Source organism: Pipistrellus hanaki (genome assembly GCF_964339955.1).
Source record: "Pipistrellus hanaki genome assembly, chromosome: 13".
Lineage (NCBI taxonomy): Eukaryota > Metazoa > Chordata > Mammalia > Chiroptera > Vespertilionidae > Pipistrellus > Pipistrellus hanaki.
In genome coordinates, this window is record NC_140515.1 from 31390337 (window position 1) to 31415025 (window position 24689).

General features: G+C 46.3%; 2 protein-coding genes across 2 annotated transcripts in view; both read right to left on the reverse strand.

The window, feature by feature from the left end:
* CLSTN2 (calsyntenin 2) overlaps positions 1 to 24689 on the reverse strand; it is a 908802-nt gene that overhangs the window by 313620 nt on the left and 570493 nt on the right. The gene's annotated exons all lie outside the window — the stretch shown is intronic.
* Positions 1446 to 21061, reverse strand: TRIM42 (tripartite motif containing 42; the record flags this gene model as incomplete). Its single annotated transcript, XM_084901771.1, has 5 exons — positions 1446 to 1532; positions 6330 to 6554; positions 11855 to 12684; positions 16327 to 17027; positions 20724 to 21061. The coding sequence occupies 5 exons, from the start codon at positions 21059 to 21061 to the stop codon at positions 1446 to 1448; spliced, it is 2181 nt and encodes a 726-aa protein (XP_084757897.1).

The following is a 24689-nucleotide window of genomic DNA, read 5'->3' on the forward strand; positions in this document are numbered from 1 at the left end:
AGAAAGGGCTGCAAAGCAGCAGTCCTCTGGGGGAATATAGGGGGAGCTGGCCAGGGGGCAGCTGCCAGTGGGACAGCTCACGAACAGGATGGAATCAGCGGAGGTGAAGACCACCGGCGACAGCTACGCCTTTCCGCATTCACGCCCACATCTGTGTGAGCAGACACATGTAGGTGGGATGTTCAGAGGAGGGTCAGGGTGTGTGCCTGCCTTCTAGCACCAGCCTTTCTTCCCGGTACCAACGGGCAATGTGAGCCCCACCGAGCCCGGCACGGGGACAGAATAAAGGAGACACCATCTTTGCCTAGAGACGGGGGACACGGAGAGCTCCTGAGTACCATGGGCAGGAATACCTGAAGCCTGTCTCTTTGGGGGAAGGGGTGGGGAGGAGGGACATGTCACCCCCACCTGGAAGAAGTGGTTGGAGAGGATCAGAAATGGGGTGCGCTCTAGAAAGAGGGTCATTCCAGGCAGATGGGGCTTTGTCAGGCAGGAGACATGGGGGGCTCCCTAATTGGTTTGGCTCAGTGGATAGAGCATCAGCCCATGGACTAAAGAGTCCCAGGTTCAATTCTGGTCAAGGGCATGTATCTTGGTTCTGGGCTCCATCCCCAGTAGGGGGCGTGCAGGAGGCAGTTGATAGAAGTTTCTCATCAATGTTTCTAACTCTATATCTCTCCCTTTCTTGCTGTAAAATCAATAAAATGTACTTTTTAAAAAAGGAAGCGCTGGGGGCTTCCTATTGTCTGAAGGGCCAGGACATGCTCAGGGAGACAGTAACTGACGCATGACTCTGCCGTGCTTTAGTGTGCCTCGGCCTAGCACAGGAGAGCCTGCTCCTCCTCCGCTCTGGGGCCCAGAGGAGTAGAGTTGGAGGGGAGAGGGCGTTCTCAGTCTTTGTGGCTCAGAGGCAGACCTCAGACTGTGGGGTTCAAGTTATGAAAAGGCAAGTTCAGGCCCAATAATTGGGAAAAACATTCTAACAGTATGGCTGCTTAATATTGAAACAGACTGCCTGGTGAGGTAATGAGCTCCCTGCCCATCAGGGACTTGTCCAAACACTGGAAGCTGGTTAGACCAGCATTAGAACGCACACCCTGGGCCTGCCTCACAGAGCACCCTTTTCCCCACCGGCAGCCTGGCGGTGCTGCCGACAGAACACCACAGAGTTCTGAATTTGTGGCCACACCTAAGCTAATGGTGACGTGGAGACTTGATGACTATTTTGTGTCTTTGTGTCATAATAATGAACAAACAGTGAGGCACGCCATCAGGCATTTCCTTTTCTTAGTTCTTAGAATTCTCCTGCTGAAACAGCTCTGGTTCTGGAACATGATTTGCAGCCTCATGGAGGGATGTGGTGAGAAAATACATATACGTATGTGTGTGCCTATATGTCTATCGTGCGGTGTGTCTCTGACGCTGCCGCCTGCTCCGTGGGGGGCTCAGAAGCGCTTCTGGAGGGCAGACTGGATATTCTTCAGCAGGCCCCACTTCGCTCGGTTCTTCCCGTGCCCGTCGGGGGTCTGCACCTGCAAGCAGAAGCCGAGAGCCATGGCGTCAGCCACCGGGAAACTGTGTGCAGGAGCTATGCGCATCATTTCATTAACAACTCACGGCAATCAGGAGAGGCAGATGCCACCGACTCCATTTTATAGATGAAGAAACAGGCTTCAAAGGATTGGGTAGCTCTTTTCTAAAGCCCCACAACTAATTTGTGGCGGGATTGGAATTGTACAGACTAGGTTACATGTTCTTTAAGGAACCTCGTGTGAATGGGAGCTGATGACAGTGTTGGGGCTGTGAGCCCAGACCAGCCCTCTGGGTCTTCTGTAGCCCCTGGGACAGAGGATAAACCAGAACCAGAATTTTCGGAAAGCCAGGTAAGATGCCCAGGAAGGCCAGGAGACCATGATCTATGGCTGGGTTCCATCCTGAAGGCAGCGAGCAGGGAGGGTGCAGCCCTGCAGAGACTCAGAGTGCCAGCACAGGTCAGACACAGGGTGGTGGTGGGGGAACTTCAGTACAGACAGAGAAGGAATTTGAGAGGCTTGGTGTGAGTGCCCATAATAATCTGCCCTGCAGCTCATTATGGTGGCGCATTTCCTGAAGAAAGACCCAGAACAGTGCCACTGTGTGACTATTGTTGGGTCTGAATTTTTACCTCCAGATCTGATGTAACTTGGGTCATCTGATTTACAGATTTGTAGTAGGCAGAATAATGTCCTTGAAAGATGTCCATGTCCCAATCCCGGGAACATGTGACTATGTTATGTTACATGGCAAAGGGGAATTAAGTTGGTAGTCAGCTGGCCTTTCGATGGGGAGATTATTCTGGATCATCAGGTGGGTCCAAGGCAAATGAGAACCGGAGAAATGGCAGGGTGAGAAGGACTCAGTCTATCGGTGCTGTCTTTGAAAATGGAGGCAGGGCCCCTGGACCAAGGAATGTGGGAGATGGCTGAAAGCTGGAAAAGGCAAGAGAATGGATTTTCTCTTAGAGCCTCCAGAAGGAATACAGCCCTGATGACACCTTGATTTTACCCAAAAAGGCCCATTTTGGATTTCTCATCTCCAGACTGTCAGATGACAAATGCATTTATGTTGTTTTAGCCACTAATTTGTTTCAGCAGCAACAGGAAACCAGTGCATAGATGGAAAGTTACCTTTGTCCTGGGGAGACTTCTTGGAAGTTGGCTGTGATTTGAAGTCAGAGGGAGACAGGCAGAGTAAGGAGACCATTTCCAGAAATGGGGATGGTGGTCAGCAGGGACATTGAGGATGAGAGGGAGAGCAGGAGGAGAAACTGAGACCAAAGGGTAGAGGACTTGCCTACAAACAATTTCCCCATTCCTTCAAAAATATCAGTCAGGGTCTTGGATGTTAGAGGCTCAGAGCCGGAATTGTGGGCCCAGAGGGGCGAGTCAGGCCAACATGGGGCCTGGCTTCACAGCACTGGCAGCGTTCAATGTTCTTTCCAATGATGTTATCAACTCTCAGAGAAATAAAAGTCTGGCTCCCGTTGCTGTTGGCTTCGATGACATTCTCCCAGAATGAGGTGCCAGGTCCCCAGGGCGGAGCCTGCCCTGCAGCTGATTATGGTTTGTGGGGGCAACGCGCTACTGCCGTGGAGGAGACCTAGCTTCCCACTCCATTCCTTTGAGTTACCTGAGGCCAGACCCTCCGTCTCCGTGAGCCTCGGTTTCTTTATCTGTAAAATGGAGGCTGCAGTTCCCCACCTGCCAAGCGGTTGAGAAGATCAGTAACCGTGAATAGGCAGCGTCTGACACGGCGTTGCCTTCAATAAATGGCACCTTCAAAAAGTGTCCAAGTTAATTTTTCATGCTTCACGTGCCACCCTTCAAATAAAATCCCTTAAAAAAAAAAATCAACCAGCCCCAGACTATGAAAATCAAATACAAAAGGTGCTGTTTCACTTCCTTTACAAAAGTACATCTGATAGAAATATTGCATTTCAGAGAAGCCATGATTCTGCTGCCTCGTTACATCATTTTAAATGGAACCTTTCAGGAAATACCTGCACTGAACGGATGCCGAAGGAAAAATATTTCGATTTTATAGGAAAGGCCTGAAGTCATTACTTTTATGAAGCTTTATAAATGTCATTCAAACACGCCATCTTATTTTCATTTGCCATTGAAGCCTTTACTTATGCAAATCATGACAAATGTTAAGGAAGCCAGTGCTCCCCTGGAATGCTAATACAATCACAGAGAGGGGGGAAGGAATTACTCTGAAGGAAAAATCTATATCGTAGCTCTGTGACTCCGGGAAAAATGAAGCCTCCAGAAAACCTCATTAATTAGTGCTCTGCTCATTTAGAAATTGTGTTAAAAAGCAAAAAGGATTGCAATGAGTTTTCTTCCCAGGCACGGAGTGCGGATTAATCACACAAACACCATTTCAGGGGGGAGCGGTAGTCTTGACTGATTGTATAAGACACTTAGGAGCTTTCAGGCGGCTTTTGCTACTTTGTAATTATTAATTTTGCCTATCCATTTATTCCTTCACTCTTTAATTTAGACATTCATTCGTATGTCCATTTGTTTGCTCACATTTCACTCATGTATCGCTCAATAACCATTAAGAGCCTGCTGGGCACAGTGCTGTGGTAAGCATTGTGGGAGAAAGAAAGATGAACCAGACATGACTTCTGTTCTCAAGGAGTTCAAGGGGGATGGCAAAACATCTACTGAAAGCCAACGTACTCCAGTCTTCCAGCCCCATCTCTGTCCCTAGCATCTAAAGAGGACAGAGCAGCCCTGACTCCGTTGGTTGAGCTTTGTCCCATGTCCCTTGTTTCAATTCCCAGTCAGGCACATGCCCGGATGGCAGGTTTGATCCCCAGTAGCGGATATGCAGGAGGCTGTTGGTAGATGTTTCTTATTGATGTTTCTTTCTCTCTCTTGAAAATCAACAAATATGTTTAAAAAAAAATGTCAGAGGATAACAAAGAAAAAAAATTAGTAACAGCACTGAGTTCTCTTCATGGGCAAGACATTGTTGAGGAGTTTTTTTTTAATGAGAAGGCAGATGGCATTAGATTGAAGGAAAAATCACAGTCAGAAGGACATGCTGCAAAACGTGGTAGCAGCGGTGGGTGTTCCAGGCTCTGGAGAGAAGAGCAGCAGCAAGAAGGGCTCTGGGGCAACTGACCCACACAGTGACCGGCTGGGGTGTGGTAAGAGGAGCCGCCTCTCCTTCCCACTTCCTTCCCATGGGAGTGTCTGACCACTGGGGGAGAAGGAGGGAGCCCATGGGGGTCTTGGGCTCCAGAAACAGAGCATGACCCCAGGAGCTGGCTATCAGGAGGGAGTAGAGAGTCCTCTCCTACTGTCCTTAGCCCCGCAAGGAGACCTGCTAATGGTAGACTCCTGTCCCTGCTCTACCTCCTGCTTCTCTTTATCACTAGAGCTAGCAACCCATCAGATTCTCTTCTGCAAAGAATGGACCAGAAAGAAAGGGAATGTCACCAGTCAGAGAGAGAGAGAGAAAGAGAGAAAGAAAGAGAGAGAGAGAGAGAGAGAGAGAGAGAGAGAGAGAGACAGACTGAGAGAAACAATGACCTTCTAGTTCCCTTGGATATCATGCCCTGGCTGGAAATGGTCTCATGAGGCTTCCCTCTCTTTGTACTATAAATTTCTCTTTTTTAAAAATGTTATTTTTCAATTACAGTTGACATTTGATATTATATTAGTTCCAGGTATACAGTAGAGTGGTTAAACAATTATATAATTTACAAAGCGATTCCCCTGAGAATTCAAGCACCCACCTGGCACCATACATAGTTTTCACAATGTCACTGACTGTATTCCCTAGGCTGTGTTTTACACGCTCCCCCAGACTCCCCCCTCCCCGTGACTATTTTGTAACTACCAATTGGTACTTCTCAATTCCTTCCCCCTTTTCATGCAGTCCTCCAACTCCCCTCCTCTCTGGCAAACATCAGTTTGTTCTATTTATCTATATAAATTTCCCTTTTCAAAAGCTGAAATGGATGGACTTAATCTCTTTCTTTCAAGAAAAATTCCCCATGAAAACAATCTACTCAAACTGCAAAGAATACTGTCATTGTTGAACTGTAAGATAGCTCTGCACAGTCTTGGTATTTGTGTTCTTTCCTCCTCTGAATATCCATAAAATCGTACTCAGGAGTGATGTCCCTGGGGCTCAATGGAAGAGCCAGCTGGCATCACCAAGAGTGCAGGGATCACCTGGTGCCTTGTTTTGGGGAGTCCCATCCTGACCCTTTCAGTGGCTTTCCTTGACTTGCAGCTAAGCAGCAAGTGAATTTTTTAAGCATATCTATAACTGAATATACAGATACTAAACATATTTGTTATTTGCCTGAGTTTCAACTTTAATTGGGCATCCTGTATTTGTATTTGTTAAATCTGACACCTAATCCTGACTTTCAGTCACCAGTCACCACCAGGGCTAATAGGTAATTCTTTTTTTTTTTTTTTTTTTTTTTTTTGTCCTTATCACACCACGACCCTTTGTTTACTAGACTCTGAAGGCAAGGATTATGTCTTATCTTCCTCTGAATCTCTACAGTCTAACACAGTGCCTAGCACAAATGTCTTTTTTTTTTTTTTAAATAAAAAAATGGCCTTGGAAATGTACTTGTAGATGAGAGAAGATTCTTAAGCCACATTTGCAAAGTTGGTTGAGGCCCTGAGTCAGTAGGTTTTCTGGGATTAGAGGGGGCAGTCACATACAGGGTGGGTTCTGTGGTATGACCATCCTAACAGACCCACACCCAGAGCTTACAATGAAAACCTGTCTGAAATGAGTGTGCACGGTACCTTGCAGATGTCACTCCATTGCCCAGGACCACTGTCATTGATGGCTCTGACTTTAAACAGGTACTCGGTGTTGGGGGTCAGGTTGTGCAGCTCCAGACTCTGCTGCGTGATGTCCCGGATTTGTCCACAGAGCTCTGTCCGCACATTGTTTGGAGGGGAACTAATGACTTCATAGAATTCCATCTCAAAAGAGTCCACGTCTTCTGTTGGGCATGTCCAGTAAACCTGTGAAGAAATGAACATGTGGGTGTGGTCCTAGCACACACCGTTCAGCTTTCTTTCCCCTGAAGATTTGTGTCATTGACTATCTGTCAATGGGGGAGTTTAAGCTGGCCCCACCTCCTCTAGCTGCTGACTTTGAATTAGACCTTGTGCAACAGTATTGAACGGCTGTGTTATGAGGCCTGACTGAAGCCTGTGATGTGTTTCAAGAATAGAAAGATATTCTTCTGAATTTTGTTCCTGTCAGTCATCATGGAAGTGGCTGTAGTCCTCCTAACGCCACCAATCAGAGTACTAGTAGCTACCATTTATTACACACCCATCATGCATCAGGTTGTGTCAGACATTCTTAACTTACTTCGTCCTCACAAGCCCCTGGGAGACTTTAATATCCCACTTTACAGTTGAGGCTCAGAAACATTACTTTTAGCAAATTCCAAAGGAAGCACAGAATCCTAGAAGATGAAAAGTATATATATTCCAACCCTCTATTTTATATACCAAAAACACACAGTCCCACAGAGGTGAACTAACTTATTTAAGCAATGGAGGATATATATATATATATTCATACTCAGAGCATGAAATATTAATCCTTGGGAAGAGATATATTAACAAGTGTCAATTAGCAGATTATACCTGGCATATACATATTTTATAATAATTGTTTCTTTTAGTAGACATGCTTTACTTACATTTTAATAAATGTTACAATATTTATAAAATTAATTTATAATGACTCTTAAAAACAACAACACGCAGACATTTATTTCTCACAGATCTGGAGACTAAAAGTCCAAGATGCAGGCACCTGCAGATTCAGTGCCTGGTGAGGACCTACCATGCTTCCCTGAAAATAAGACATCCTCCGAAAATAAGACCTAGCGCATGGAAAAATAAGACATCTCCTGAAAATAAGACCTAGCACATCTTTGGGAGCAAAAATTAATATAAGACACTGTCTTATTTTCGAGGAAACAGGGTATTTCCAAGGTCATAGACAACTTTTCTCTCCCTGTGTCCTCACATGGCAGAGGGGGCAAGAGTCTTTCCCTCTCTCTCTCTCTCTCTCTCTCTCTCTCTCTCTCTCTCTCTCTAAATATATTTTATTGATTTTTTACAGAGAGGAAGGGAGAGAGATAGAGAGCCAGAAACGTCAATGAGAGAGAAACATCGACCAGCCCCCTCCTGCACACCCCCCACCGGGGATGTGTCTGCAACCAACGTACATGCCCTTGACTGGAATCGAACCTGGGACCTTTCAGTCCGCAGACCGACGCTCTACCACTGAGCCAAACCGAATTCGGCATGGAATTTTTAATTTATTCATTTACAAACTTTTATTAAATTTATTGGGGTGACCTTGATTAATAAAGTTATACAGCTCTCAGGTATACAATTCTATTGTATAACACATCATCTGTATATTGTGTTCAGGAACAGAAACATGCCAAAATGAAGTTTCCTTCCATCACCATTTATTTTCTATCTCTCCCTACCCCTTTCTCTCTGGTAATCACCATATTATCGTCTGTGTCTATGATGGTTTTTTTTTTTTTTTTTTATACTTGCTTTTAAAACTTAATGAAAGTTAAGTTATTTTATGCTTATCAAGATAAATGTACTCACTGTGAAATACTTAGAAAATACAGAAAAGTTGTAAGGGAAGAAAATAAATATTGCATATAATCCCACAATTCAATTAATAATTAATTAGTATTTCTCTCCAATTTTGGAATATATACAAACACAGAAATACATATAATTTGGATTATATTGCTTTGATTCCTGCTTTATATCACTTACTATATATTTCCTTGCTTCATTAAAAATTTAATAAAGCACCATTTTAATAACTGCCCCACAAATGATTTAGACCTTCTATAGTTGAAATTTAGGTTGTTTCTAATTTTATCCTTTAATAAATAATGGTGTAATAAACACGTTTGGGCATAAATCTTGATCTGAAATTTTAATCATTTCCTTGGGAGGAATTTCTAGAAGTAAAATTGAGTTTTATAAAAACTCCTTAGGATTTTTAAGGTACATATTGACAAGTTATAACTCAAATTTTAAGAATACTTTCTATGCCAAAAGCCTAAAGGGACTGTTAGTCAACCATCATTTGAGAGATTTCATCTTCTGCATTACTGAGCACTATGATTTCTGGTGAATTCCATTCCATGATCCTAACATAGGGATTAAGGATATTTTTCCATCAAATACCACTCTCTTGACAGCTTATGACTTAACTAGGTTTTCTTATGTATGCTCTCCCCCCACCCCCCACCTCCTTTTTTTTAAAAAAGCCGTGGTGGCAGGACAGAGGCAGAAGTGGTTAGGGACGACAAGGCAGGAGGCAGGCAGGCAGGCAGGCAAGCAGTTAGGGGCAATCAGGCAGGGAGGCATAGTGGTTAAGGGTGATGAAGCAACAGGAAAAGATGGTTAGGGATGATCAGGCAGGCAGGCAGGCAGAGGGGTTAGGCAGGCAAGAAGTTAGGGGCAATCAGGCAGGCAGGCAGGTGAGCAATTAGGAGCTAGTGGTCCAGGGTTGCAGGAGGGATGTTTGACTGCCAGTTTAGGCCAGATCCTGCAGGAATATATAACTTGTCAATATGTACCTATACCAGCAGTCAGACATCCCCTGAGGGGTCCCAGATTATGAGAGAGTGCAGGTTGGGCTGAGGGATCCACCCCCCATGCATGAATTTCATGCGCCAGGCCTCTAGTATGTATGTATGTATGTGTGTTTTTATGTATGTATGTATGAATGTTTATGTATGTGTATGTATAACCTAATATATATATATTAGGCAGGCAGTCAGGAGTGTATATATTATACTAGAGGCCCATCACACGAAATTCATGCATGGATACGGTCCCTAGGCCTGGCCTACAATCAGGGCCATCTTCCCCAGCTGCTGGTAGCTGGCCTCACCCCTACTGCCATCGACCCCTGGTTCCCCATTTGTAATCAGGCAATTGGAGTCTGCCAGCCTGGGGAAGGGACTGAGGGGTTGGCTGGCAGACTTCAATCAGGCAATCAAGACCTGAGGACTAGGGATAGCTCCTGCATTGAGTGTCTGCCCTCTGGTTGTCAGTGTGCATCATAGTGACTGGTCGTTCCACCATTCCATCAATTTGCATATTACCCTTTTATTATATAATGTGTGTGTGTGTGTGTGTGTGTGTGTGTGTGCATGTGTGCATGTATAAATTTAGAGAGAAAGAGAGAGATAAACATCGATGAGAGAGAACCATTGATCAGCTGTCTCCTGCACATGCCTTACGGGGCATCAAGCCCAAAACCTGGCCTGGTGACCTATCAGTGCATGGGACAACCCTGAACCAACTGAACCACATTGGCCAGGTTAGGCTTCTTTCTTGAGCTCATTCAGGGGCCACTAATAGGTGGCATGGAGTGACTGACTGTTCTCTAAGCCCAAGCAGAGAGCAGCCATCACCAGTCCTTTCCTACTGGGGCAAGATCCTGCCAACCTCCCGAGAGGTCTGAGTTGTGTGGGGATGAGACCTAATGTCATCCCTGAGCTAATGCCGCATACACTGCAGACCTTGCTGATCTAGTACCATTTGGAAATGTAGGTTTAGCTGCTCACTTGTATCTCTATGTATACTCACTTGTATGCTCACTCATATTTCTCTAAGCAGAAATACTTGGCTTTGTCTGATGGCTTATGGGAGGGTATGCTCCATGTTGCAGCATAAAATCATTCTTAGTATCAATTATGGACTCCAAAACATAGATTATGAGGCCTCAGGAGAGAGGAAAAGGAAATCTTGGCTTGTATCTGGCTTTCATTTTATTGTTTTAAGGCCCTTATACAAAGTATGACCTGCAGATCGGCAGCAATGGCAACACTTAGATGTTTGTTAGAAATGAGGAATCTCAGGCCTCACTGAGACCCACCGAGACAGAACCTGCATTTTTAACAAGATACCCAAGTGCACATTCATATTTGAGCACTCCTACTTTAGACTTCAAGAGTGCTAAACGCATTTGGAAGTGTTCTCAGATTATGGGGGCAAAGGATGAGCTCTGCCCCAGGGAAGCAGGCCATGGGCTGGCCTTGGAGATGTCCTTGTAGGGAATCCTAAGACGAGAGAAGATATGCTCTAACAACATCTAGTTTCATGTTAATCTCTCCCCCAACCCTGTACTTTAACAGAGTATTCTACAAACAGTTCAATTTAGGTTCAGCTGGGTTTGAAAGGAATTTAACAAGGAAAGGCTATTTGTCTAAGTTAGGCCAAGAGAATCAAGTAGAGGTCATGACCCTGAAGCCAGATGATGGCTGTTGCAGAGTCTGTGAGAAATCCACCCCTCTGCTCCCCCAAAAAGGTTGAATCTTATAAGAATTGGAATGCCACTGGGGATTATCCTTCAATCTTTCCAAATCATGCCGAGTCTGGGTATTTTCTTTAGGAATGGTAGCAGTTTAGAGGAATTGTAGCTGATAGGTAATGGAACCTGCAGTTCTAATCCAAATTTCTGGCGCTCTCTACTATTACAGGCCTTTCTCTAGGACAGTGGTTGGCAAACTGCGGCTCGCGAGCCACATACGGCTCTTTGGCTCTTTGAGTTTTTAGCAAAGGCCAGCTTAAGAGTACCCTAATTAAGTTAATAGCAATGTACCTACCTATATAGTTTAATTTTAAAAAATTTGGCTCTCAAAAGAAATTTCAATATATATTTTATTGATTTTTTTACAGAGAGGAAGAGAGAGGGATAGAGAGTTAGAAACATCGATGAGAGAGAATCATCGATCAGCTGCCTCTTGCACACCCCCTACTGGGGATGTACCTGCAACCAAGGTACATGCCCTTGACCAGAATCGAACCTGGGACCTTTCAGTCCTCAGGCCGATGCTCTATCCACTGAGCCAAACCAGTTTCGGCTCAATCATTGTAGTATTGATATTTGGTTCTGTTGACTAATGCTTTTGCCGACCATTGCTCTAGGAAATATACTTTCCAAGCAGCTGTTCAAATTATTTTGTTTCTGGCCTTTGGGTTCTCTTTTAATAGGGAAGCTGCCGTTGAAGTGGGATTTGGGCTTTCAGATATATTTCTCACTATGAATGAATTACATTGTATGCTTGAAGCCAGTCTTGGGCTGCTTAGATTTCTTATCCTTCTCCAATGAGCTGACCACAAAGAGTCCAGAGGTGCCAATTTGAAGTGACCAGACCCCAGAGGTCAAAGCAGTAATGGCTACCCATGTCCATTCCACACCCCACACCCTCCTCTCACCTTCCCCGCAGAGCCCAGAGCTTGTCTCTCACCTTGGCAGCTGTTGGATACACCAGAGTCTGGTAGATAACAATCGGGCCTGGGGTCTTCACAGGGGTGTCCTTGACCGCGTACCCATTGTGGAAGCTGCCGCTGTTGTGCAGAGACTGGTTTTCTGCCTCCGCGCTCCAGTAGGTGTAGAGGCCATCGGTGGTTTTGGGAGAGGCGCTGGACTGCGTGCGCCCATAGGCCTCCAGACCCACCTTCACCTTCTCTCCCCCGGCGCCGGTGGTTTTAAAGGACAGTAAGGAGGAGCTTCGCTGGTATAGCTGCTGGTTGCCCAAGCTGTGGGTGCTGAACGTGACCTTCCTGGAAATCATCATTTCTGAGTGTGTGGGGTAAGGGGAGGTCACGGAATCCCCCGAGGAGCACACCTTCTTGGGCCCCTGGGGGAAGAGCTCTTGGATGGCAGTGGAGAGCTCAGCAAAGTCCAAGGGCAGGCAGTTCACGGAGTGCAGCCGGAGCTGCGGGTCGGGCCTGTAGGTGCTCTGGATGCCGTCCTCGATCTGCTCCACCAGAATCTTGGCGGACTGCAGGAAGGCCACTTGGCCCGTCTCCTTGAGAGCTTCCTTGGAGTAGGCGATCAGGCCGTCCATTTCGTTCACTTTCATGGATGTGACGTACACATACTTTTCGATCTCCTTCTGCCTGGACACTTCCAGATTCTCCACCTGCTCCATGATCAGTTTTTCCTTCTCCTGCAGGATGCTGCGTAGCTTGAGAAATCCATTTCTGATCTCCTTTCGCTTCGCCTCCTTGTCCGCTTTAAAGCTGCCTTTTAAAATGTTGAATTCCATAAGGTCATTGTCAATTTCATATCGGACTGCAAAACAACCAAGTTAGTCACTTCAGTTAAAGTGTCCATCTCCCCGGATGTCAAAGCTTGTAGCACAGTGGTTTTAAGCCTTTCTAATGCCGCGGCCCTTTAATACAGTTCCTCAGGTTGTGGGGACCCCCAATGATAAGATTATTTTCATTGCTACTTCATAACTATAGCACTGGTTCTCAACTGTCGCGACCCACAGGTTGAGAACCGTTAGCAGGGTTGCCTAAGACCATGGGAAAACACAGATATGTACACTATGATTCATTAATAGTAGTGAAATTACAGTTATGAAGTAGCAACAAAAATAATTTTATGCTTGGACGTCACCACAACCTGAGGAACTGTATTAAAGGGTCACGGCATTAGAAAGGTTGAGAACCACTGTTTAGGCGCAGGGGTCCTCAAACTTTTTAAAGTGGGGGCCAGATCACGGTCCCTCAGAGAGCTGGAGGGCTGGACTATATGAACTACTAATTCCTACTATAACACCTCGGCTGCGTTCACTGCCCAAAAAACCTGGCGGGCAGGATCAGACTCCTCTGCGGGCCGCATGTGGCCCACGGGCCGTAGTTTGAAGACCCCTGGTAGGGTGTAGTGAACTGGAGCAAATTACCTTGGACTCCAAGGCAGTGGGTGGGGAGGCAGGGAAGGCACTTGTAGCTGGGCTGAAACACACCAGAACGCATTTCATAAAAGGATTTATAAAGTGCACTTGGCCTCCCTCAGTATACTCCTCTCTTCCTCATTCTCTAGTACTTCCCTCAGATGTCACAATCACACATCTATCTTATAGCAGTAATCTCGGTGGCCTTGAGTCTGAAGTTGGAAGTTCAAGGCCACCCTTGCTACTAATTTTTCACCAGACTTCACTTGTCAGCAAATTGGACTTGAGAAGATGTGACATCAGGAAGTGACTGGTGTTCCCTGTGTGAAGGCTATGCTTTTGCAGGGGTAAGGGAAAGGACTACATTTCTGGTGCCTACTTCTAAAGGTTGCCCTGCCTCATTCATCAAAAAACGCAACCCTAGACAACAGGGCTGCTCTTTCACACACCTCTTTTCTTTGCTGGGGGTCTCTACTCTCTCTCGGATTCAGCTGGGCTCCCTCTCTTGCCTTTCCCCCACTTCCTTTCCATAAAGGGTCTGCTGTTACACTTTCAGGAGAACCCAGTTCACCCTGCATCCTCGTACATGGTATTTGGATTTTAAGCTCACTTAGTCATTCAACAAACACTGACTGGACACCCAGTCCATGGCACATGCCTTCCTAGGCATTAGGAGTATAGATATGCACACGAGAGGACACGGATGTGCAGGGCACTCATAGAGCCAATGATATTGCAGCCCAGGAGGGCATGTAGCATGTCTCTACCTGCGAAATGGGCATCTTGGCTAGCTTCGCAGGGACTTGGGCAGTAGGTGGCTACTTGAAGACACATGGCCCATTCCAAAGTAAGCCCCTTCCCTTGAAGGGCCACTTCTGCAGTGAGTCGATGAGCTGCAATCCCCACCAAATTGTACTCAGGAGTGGAGTGATAAGTCTTTTTTGCACTTGGCTCTTAACATAGTCATGGACCTTTGTGGGTGGCGGTCATTATCACACGATATGCATTTGAGTAAGAGACACCCTGGAGTTCTGTCAGACCATGAGGACAGGGCCCACGGCTGTCTTGGTTATGACTGTGACCAGGATGTATAGAGGTGCTTGAAAGGTATTAGCTGAGTGAAAGCCATGTGTCCCATGTTCTAACATTGTGTGTGTGTGTGTGTGTGTGTGTGTGTGTGTGTGTAGGGAGAGCATATCAGCACTGTTACCCTCTGGCCTACTTCTGAAAGTCCCCATTTTCTTTGCCCACCTTCTGCCTCACCCTGGACCAGAAAGAAGGAGGTGGTGAAGCAGATGGGGGCTGAAGAGGAAACCATCAGGGTGTGCTGGCAGGGTGCCGAGAAATGCCCCCTGCCCTCCCCAGTGCAAGCCCTTCTGTGACTTACGCCAACTGAAATTCCGCTTTACGCATTAATTTATTTAACTATTCAATACTTTCTCACTGTCAACGATACCTGGCACTTCTTACTTGATTAGGGATTAGTGAAGCTTAAGTAGAGCAATGTCCCGAGAGACAGGATAAAAATTTCATCGAGGAGGTGAGAGAGGCAGCGCTAGGAGAGGAGGAAGGAGGAGGCCAGAAGCACCCCTTCCCCTTACAAATGTGACAGCTGTGCAAGAGCTGGTCTTAGGGAAAAGTCCAGTCAAGGTCTCTTTCAGGCAGTATACCTAAATGTAGCTATTATTTTAAATTAAACATTTTTATGTGCCAGATCCACACATTATACAAATGAGGGATTATATCCACGTATGATGATATATTACACATCTTTCTACCAGGAAGATATTGTTCCCACTTACAGATGAGGACACGAGGGCTCAGGGAGGTTAAGTGACTGTCCATGTCACACAGCGGGTAAATGGGAGGAATGAGGGCCATCCCTAACGTTTGTCTAACTCCAAAGCCTGTGCTTCCCGTTGCTCTAGCTGTGGTTCTCAGCCTTCTGTGGGCGCCAGAACCACCTAGGGAACTGTAACAACCACTGTGCTCTCGGCCTCGCCTGCTGAGATTCTGAAGTGGCTTAAGGTGAGGCTCAGGAATTCAGGGGAGGAAGTTTGCAGCTAGGTTTTGAACGAATGCAGGGACTCTTCTGGGGATCCTGATAAGAATGCAGATTCCCATGTCGACGGGATGGGTTGATGTCTCCCCAGCTCCTGAGACATGGTACTGCTGCTGGTCCTAGTTAGTAAGGCTCCCCGGGCAATGCAGTGTGTAGCGGGGGTGACACCACAGCTTCAGACACTCAACTTCTCTCCAGGGCCCAGCGTTTCTCAAATGGTGTCCTCGGATCACTGGCTTTTGAATTACCTGGAGATCTGTTTAAAATGCTTAATTATGGCATCTCCCCAGGAAGGGAATCGAATCCTTAAGAATAAGTTTGAGCCGAAACCGGTTTGGCTTAGCGGTAGAGTGTTAGTCTGCGGACTGAAGGGTCCCAGGTTCTATTCCAGTCAAGGGCATGTACATTGGCTGCGGGCACATCCCCGGTAGGGGTTGTGCAAGAGGCAGCTGGTCGGTGATTCTCTCTTATCGACGTTTCTAGCTCTCTCTCTCTCTCCCTTCCTCTCTGTAAAAAAATCAATAAAATATATTAAAAAAAAAAAAAAAAAAGAACAAGTTTGAATCCTAGTGACAAAACACCTTAGAAAAGCTCAGAGAATTTCAGGACACCATAGAATCAAACCCTCCACTTTTCAAGGGGGAAAATAGGGCCCAAGGTCACCAAGGTTATATCTAGGATTATAGAATCTTTATGGATTTCTGTGTGTGGGATTGTTTTTTTCCCCCTCTTTCTTCCCTTTCCCTTCCTTCCTTCCTTCTTCCTTTTTCCTTAAAAAAAAATTTTTTTTAATTAAATCCTCATAATCACACCTTGAGGGAGGTCTTACTATTTATCCCTATTCTATAGAAGAGAAAACCAAGGCACAGGAAAGTTAACTGGCTGGCGGTAGTTGCCAGGGATGGGCGCCAAGCCAATGGCGCGCAGCCCGGTTCAGTGCCATCCTGGAGGGGAGAGGGAAGGGGACCAGAACCTGCTTTGAACTTGGCGATGGCGCTGAAGAGTGCGGCGGACCTCTCGGAGCAGGCGTCGAGGAGGCTGATGGTGTCGTGGCCGTTGTGCAAGGAGGCCTTGCAGAAGTTGCAGAGCAGCTGGTTGTCGTTGCGGCAGTACTCGATGATGCGGCTGGACGGGTGATGGATGCAGATCATCTCGTCCTGGTCGTCGGTGCAGGTGTCCACGAAGACGTGGTCCTGCATAGCCACGTCTGAGTGGAAGCTCTTGAGGCAATCGTTGCACAGGTTGAGGCGGCAGGTGGTGCAGCGCTTGTAGGCGATGCGCCGGCTGCGGCAGACCTGGCAGTGGATGGGCCCTGAGGAGCGGTCAAAGCGCCACTTGAGGAAGCCCTGCTCCTGCATGTAGCGCTTGGTGAGGCGGCCGTGCAGGTAGTTCTCGGGCAGCTGCATCTTGTGGCTGTAGGGCATGCAGTGCGAGCGGCTGCACACCGGGCAGACCACGATGAAGAAGTTCTCCGTGACCTCCGCGTGCTTCTGCAGCCGCCGCAGGCACCTCTCGCACAGGCTGTGGTTGCAGGGCAGCATGAAGGAGTGCATGCGCAGCCGGTTGCACATGGGACACAGGAGATGGTCGATCAGGTGGCCCTTCCCCGACCCGACCGCCTTTGTCTCTTCCACCTGGGTATCGCTGCTCCCGATGCGTAGCGCGGTTTTGGAGCTGAAAGGAGAAGCAAACACACGGAGGGAGGGCTTCAGGCTGCGGGCTCTGGGGTCTTGCTCCGCTTCTCCACCTTGGGAAGTGGTGGAGGCAGGCCCGTGGGGGTGGCGAGGAGCATGGGCTCGGTGTCAGGCTGTCAGGGTTCTAACCCTGCCTCCCACTGTGTTTAAGGGGGGGGGGGGGGTGATCTCCGAAAAGTCAATGAACCTGCCTCTGCCTGTTTTTCTCATGATAAAATGAGCACCCACGAGAGGGTTTCTGGAGGGTTCCCATTGGATTGGATTACCTGCAAGACCCGAGAGAAGCTCTGAACGCAGGAAGTACTCGTTCATGTTGAGCAAGAGAAAAGCCTTGGAAACTGGCCTGGCAGTACCAGCCCACTCCGACGTTCTGTGGTTATAACAATACCTCAGAATACCAGCACCAGGCAAGGCCATGCTGGGATGCTGGTGAAACAAAGCACACACAAGAACCACGCCATCATCTTTGAATTCGGACAAAAGTGAGAACATGAGCCAAACCACACAAGTACCCAACACCCCCTCTCCTGGTTAAGGGGAGGGACCGCTGCTTTTTCACCAGTTGCAGCCTGAGGCTCTCTCTGTTCTTCCCACCTTCTAGACGAGATTTATTATACACCTGACAGCAGATTCATCCCTGTACCCTCACTTTATGTGGACCTGTCATAACTTATTGAGACACCTCACCCGTAACCATGGGGCATGTTCTCACTGGTTCCCATGAGGCAATGAACCCAGGGCTGTCCAACTACTGGTGCGTTGTTGGTGGGCTTTGCCTGGAGAGCATTGGCATCGTTGTGATTGTGTAGGATGGAACACAAAGAGGATGGGGAGAGTGTCCTTCCCAGGAGACCCGGAGGTCAGTGTTTGAGCGAAGCCTAAAACCTGGTGTCTCACCACTAGGTGAGTAAGAATTAAGGATCTGGGCGGATTGCACATGATAGAATGCACTAGAGCAGAGGTAGGTCTATGAGATGAGTTTCTTAACCTCTCTCATTCTCAGTCTCCTCATCTCTAAATGGAGGCTCACAGTGCTACTTCTTTTGTGAGAATTTTACAAAGTCTGCATGAGCTAATCCATGGTAAGTGCTTAACTGCTGGTACCTACTAAACAACATTCCACTGATGTGGCCACTGCAATTACTACCCTCTGGTGCTAACCAGCCGATGTCCACGTCAGAGAAAAGCTATGAGCAAGACCGTGAAAGTGTGTGTTTGTGTGTGTGTGTGTGTGTGTGTGTTTTATTTGTGTAATATCTGAGGCTGATTGCATGTATTATAAGAATTCTGGACAAAGTAAAAGCTTACTTGTAAAATTCAAGTGCAACTTGGAGAAAAGCACTTTTTGAATTCGCTGTGGAGACGGTGGTATCAGGAGATACACAATTTGTGACCGTTTCTATTTCTTTTCCTCTGTTTAAGTTAGAGATGTTTGGGTATTGATCCTGACATTGTGTGTCCTCTTCTGCTTTGGCCTTCTTGTCGTCCCTCTAAGCCCCGAGGTCCTTCCCCATTCCCTCAGCCAGGGACCTATATCTCAGATCCCAGACAATCAAAGTTGCTAGTCCAGTGTTCGGTGGTGACAGAGAGTGCCCCTTGTGGACACTCAGGCACCTGGATAGCTCCTCCCTTAGGATTTGGATGCTGGGCTCCAGGCATGCAGGCCTCAACAGTCTCAGTCATGTTTCCTCTCTGCCTTCCCAGCCTCCTGCCTGGGTCCCGAAGGGGTCGGTCACCTGGAGGAACAGTTCCATTGTCCACCTGTTAGCTGGATGGACCTCTCTGATTTGATAAGATGGCTCTGAGAATCAAGATGTAACATAAAGGGAGACAGCATTACAATCAGAAAGAAGGGAGGGAAGGTGTTGCTGGGGTGAGAGGAAAGAGAGAGGAGTTAAGAGACCGGTGGTAAATGGTCCAGGGAGCTGGGGTGGAGGTGAAACAGGAATGAGTAAGGCAGAGAGGGATGGATGAACCAGAATAGGGTGAGATAAGCAAGATGCTGAGTAGTAAGTAGTAGTGAGGGCCAGGGAGACGGTGGTTCAGAAACTAAGAAAGAGGCCAGATGGAAGACAAACCTCCTTGCACCAAGAGCCGATCTCCTGACACTTGTAATAGCAACTCTGACCATCTTCTGAAAGCCTCGAGCATAGACCTGGGCATTCAAGAGCAGGGACCTCGTGCCCACACCATCATCTAGCCCCGCAGTCTTACCCTTCTGGTTGGGACATCCAGCCTCTGCTCCTCGGGCTTTCTCTCTCTCCCAAATTCAGGCCCGTTCTTGCACCTGGGTTCTCCTGACTTCCCTCCTTATACCATCCAGGCCATTCTGCAATGTAGAATCACTGGGGGTGGAGTGGGAACGTATACAATTCTGATGCCCAGGTGGTACTCCTGACCAATAAAATCAGAATGTCCTGGGATGGGGGCCAGGCATCACTATTTTATGAAAAGATTCCTAGGGATTCCAGTGCAAAGCAAAGTTTGGGAGCTACTGATCTAAGGCATCTTCCCAAAGCACCCAGGTCATCCCTCCTCTGTTGAAATGGGCCCTGGGCCTCCCCTGGCTGGTGCACAGAAAATGGGGCAGTTGAGAGGAGAGAGTGGTCTGGACACTTCACCTTAGAACTTCTGCACCCCCATTTCTGGGTTCGTTATTCATGCAAGGACCATAGTAAGCGGTCCACAAGCAGAGAGTAACGTTCATTAACCATCTACTAAGTGCTTACATGCAAGATGGCTCATATTCACCCCAAATTCACTGAAACTTTGCTCACAGATGTGCTTTTCTGACCTTGTAAGGTTTCAAACCTGCCTATCCAAATCCTGTCACAGCCCCAAACTTCGAACTTATGCCTCTAAGAAGTCTGTCTCTGGCACTCCAGACTCCCCTCATGTGTGACATAAAAAGACTGGTTTGGTTGGAGCAAGAAGAAGATAATCAATGCCTGATACGGAGGCTTAGTGGCCCCAAAGAGTGATTGCAACCCTCAGTGTCATGCCCTCTGATGGGAACAAAGAGAAGGCTGGCGGGAATACACCACTGCCTGGGCCTGTGAAAGGGATTGCTTTTCCAATAAGCGTTGCAGATGCCGAGAGTTCGGAGGAGGAAGAGGAAGAGCAATTTATATTTGTATGTCACATGACAGGTTACAAAGCACATACATTTATCCTCATGCCCATGAATCATGGCATGTATTCTCTCTGTTTTACAGTGTGCATTTTCAATTTAAGAATACATGGACACTGGTTTCAAATCCTGAGGGCATCCGGCTGGCTGTATGATCCCAGGCAACTAACCCTCTCAGAGGCTCGTTTTCCTTAGACTTCTTAGAGGCATGAGGTAGGGTGAGCACAGGATGGGCATTATGTGGGGTCACACAGGCAGTGCCTGGCAAGCTGCTTACGCACGGAGTTCTAGCTGTTCCTGTTTTGCACAGGTGAGAGCCTGGTGCTCAGGCACATGACGGTGGAGCGTGGATTTGAAACTCACATCCTATATGTGGTCAAGAGCTGTCTAGGACACACTTAATTTGATAAATTTCTTGGAATCCTTCTTTCAGAGAGAGAAATGGACTTGGGGCAGGGGCGCTGGCCTGCCCTGTGGACTCCACAGCCAGCAGGGTCCCCCCATTTTCCTAGCCTGTGTGGCCCACCTGGGGTGCCCAGCACTTACTTAATGTGGATGACCCTGAGGCGGCCCTTGCGGAATGTGATGGTGGCCTGGCGGCAGCAGCGGCTCTCATAGTAATGGAACTTGACATTGCTGCTGGCCGTGCAGCAGTACTTGCAGTTGGGGTTATTGGCCCAAGAGCAGCAGCACCAGTGGCAATTGGGATTCTCGGCACAGGTGAAGTGGCAGCACTGGCAGTTCCGCTCGTCCTTGTAAGGGAAGGGGAAGCAGGTGCAGTTCCGCTCGGAGGTGAAGAGGAACTTGCAGCACAGACAGGAGCATAAGCGAGGACAGCACCTCTGCCATGTGCAGCAGGGAGAGCAGACACACATAGCCTCCATGGCTCCTACAGTATTCTCACCCCGCCCTCCTCTACCGGAATCCTGCTGTCAGCTCTCCCGGGATGGGCTCCTCCTCCCCCTTGGAGGTTGCAAGAGGTTGGTTGGCTGTGATGAGGACTTCTCAGGCCATGTCCCTACTAGGAAGCTCCTGGGCTGGCATTTACATATATCAGCCTGAGGCCATTTGCTTATGTCACAATCCCTGTCTCCCCACCATGTCTCCCCTGCTGGGTGGGCGAGAGGCTGAGATCTGGGGGTTAGGGGCAGGGGGGCTGATGGATACTCCCTGTTCCCATAGGACCAGCTCCAAGGAGAGTGAAGGCATGGAGCATCCTGGAGGGGTAGCTGCTGTCATCTTTCGAGTTATGAGGTAGATTTCAGAAGCTATTTCTCTCTCCCTGCAACTCGGGCAAGTTGACATTAGGATATGTCTTTATAGGCTGAAAGGCTTGGGTATGATTAATTGGAAAAGTAGGCTGGTGTGATGGTCTTCTTCTTGGGTGTTTTCTGCTTTGATAGAACTCTTTACTGGATGAACAAAGCACAGTGTTTATAAATAATGGCGCTGCCCATTGAAAGGGAGTTGCCCATTGGAGAAAGAATGAAAGGGGAAAACGGTGTAGGCTCAGTTCGGCACTTCTTTCAGTCCTCATTGGGGTTGTCATTTGCTGCACAGTCACGGCTGATTTCCATGAGGCTTCGTGCATAAATCGCTCTGGATATTTCTTGGCTTCTTTGCAGCTTCATGGGATTCAGCTAAAGCTCAAGCTGCTCCCCACCCCCCTACTCCCACGCCTACGGCATCTCTTTTATAAGAGGTGGAATTTTACATGAGAATCTTTAACTCGTCTGTTAGTATACTAGTATGCTCCGTATCTCTAGAAATGACCTCATATGTTAGGGGAGAACTTTCCATTTTATGCAGCTGGTAAAGTTTAAAGGAGCAGAGATTCCATGGTCATACCACCCTGTGCGATAAGCACTGTCTTATTATTTTCCCCAAAAGAAGCAGAAGTGAGAGCTGAATTGGCTGCAGGAGTTAATTTCATAATTTATTGTTTTCCCCTATGATTATCATCTTTGTAGTAGGATGAACATTCACTGGGTACTAGCCATTGATTTTAGATTCCTACGAATGAAAATCCAGGATCATAGGTTGGATGTTGTATTTCCTTTTTTTTTTTTTTTTTTTGATAAATACTATTAAGTCACTTACTGAAATGAGTATACCAGTTTATACTGACACCACCAATGTATGAGAGATACCTTTGCCCCCTCGTGCTTCCCAGGCTCAGTTTAACCTATGCTTCTCTATTCTCCAGGCCAGAGTTTGAACTTCACTCCTGAATTTATAATACATTTTCATCATTGATCTGTGCAAGGCTCCCCTTTGTTTTTGTTTTGAAAATTTTATTGAGATACAATTTATTTACTATTAAACTCACCATTTTTAATGGAACAGTTCGATGGTTTTAAGTATATGCACAGGACTGTGCAACTCAAACCACTATCAAATTCCAGAACCTTTCATTACTCCCAAAAGACACCCTTGTACCCAGTAGCCATCACTCCCTGGACACCATTAAACTACTTTCTACATCTATGGGTTTGCTTATTTGGGACTTTTCATATAAATGGAATCCATTATAAATTAATGGACATTTGGGTTGCTCCCACTTGGGGCCATTATGAATAATGTTGCTGTGAACATTTGTGTATGAGGTTTTATAGGCCACATATCTTCAATTCTCTTGAGTACACTAGGAGCAAAGCTGTTGGGCCTTATGGTAATTTTGTTTAACTTTTTGAAGAAATGTCAAACTGTTTGCCAAAGAGCTGCAACATTTATATTTTTACATTCCCACCAGCCATATATGACAGTTCGAATTTCTCCACATCCTGATCAGAATTTGTTACCTTTGAAAAAAAATGTTTTTATTGATTTGAGAGAGAGAGAGAGAAGAAGGGAGAGGCATATAGAGCTAGAACCATCGAGAGAGAAAGAGACATCAATCAGCTACCTCCTGCATGCCCCCTGTTGGAGATCGAGCTCTGCAATCTGGGCATGTGTCCTTTGGAATTGAACCTGGGTCCTTTTGGTTCATGGAATAATACCTAACCACTTAACCACACCAGCTGGGCCTTCTTATTTTTCTTTTAAAATTATTTTTGTTATTGCCATCAGAATGGGTATGAGGTAGGATCTCACTGTGGTTTAGATTTGGGTTTCCCTGGTGGCTAATGACATCTGAGAACCTATTCATGTGCGTATTGGTATATTTTCTTTGGGGAAATGGTATATTTTCTTTGGAGAAATGTCTATTCAACTCCTGTGTCCATTTTACAATTGAGTTGTCTTTTTTTCTTTTCTTTTTTTAAAAAAAATATTTTATTGATATTTTACAGAGAGGAAGGGAGAGAGATAGAGAGCTAGAAACATCAATGAGAGAGAAACATCAACCAGCTGCCTCTTGCACACCCCCTACTGGGGATGTGCCCGCAACCAATGTACATGCCCTTGACCGGAATCGAACCTGGGACCTTTCAGTCCGCAGACCGACGCTCTACCACTGAGCCTAACCGGTTTTGGCAATATAATTGAGTTGTCTTTTTATTGTTGAGTTGTAAGAGTTCTTTGTATAGTAGAGATATTATGCCTTATCAAATACATAATTTGCAAATATTTTTTCCTTTCTGTGGTTTGTAGTTTCACTTTTTTAGATAGTGCCCTTGGAAGCCCCAAAGTGTTAAGTTTAATGAAATCTAATTTATCTGTATTTTTGTTGTTGTTGCTTACTCTTTTGATGTCATTTCAGAAATATCTGCCTAACTCAAAATCAGGAGATTTATACCTATTCTTTATAGTTTGAGCAAATTCCAGTACACTTACTGGTAGATCAAAGATTTTGAATTAATGTTTATATTTGATGTGAGAAAGTTTATTACTGGACTCTATTCCTTTGATCTTTAAGTCTGTCCTTATGCCAATCATACTTTTTTGGTTACTACAGCTTTGTAGTAAGTTTTGAAATAGTAAGAGTGTTTTCTATGACAAATGGGATAGGCACAAGACTCAGGGCTCACGGCTGGTGAGCGCAGCTGCAGCAGTGCGAGCCTCTCCCCATCAGGACTGACTGGGGGCTGGGATCAGCAGGAGTGGCAGACAGGAGCGGCAGGCAGTGTTGGACTGCCAGTTTTGGCCCAATCCCTGCAGGCCATGCTGAGGGACCCCACCGTGCACAAATTTGTGTACTGGGCCTCTAATGTTTAATAATTTAACAAAGTGAGGAAGACCAAACAGTGTTATGTAAAAAATAAAATAAAATTGAATCCATTCTTCATACCCAGATAGATTCTGAATGGATCAGACATTTAAATATGGTAAAAGATAAAAATCACACAATAGTAGAAAACATGTTTAATTGCTTTATAACCTGGGTGTGAGGAAAACCTAATTATGACAAAATGCAGAAGCAATAATGAAAAGGATTGATAATTTTGATTGCATGAATACAAAATTCTTGAAGGGCTGAACATACAACACAAAACAAACAAAAAAGAAACAAAAACCCCACAAAAATACCAAATCCACCAATTATTAACAAAGTAAAAAGGCAAATGACAAATG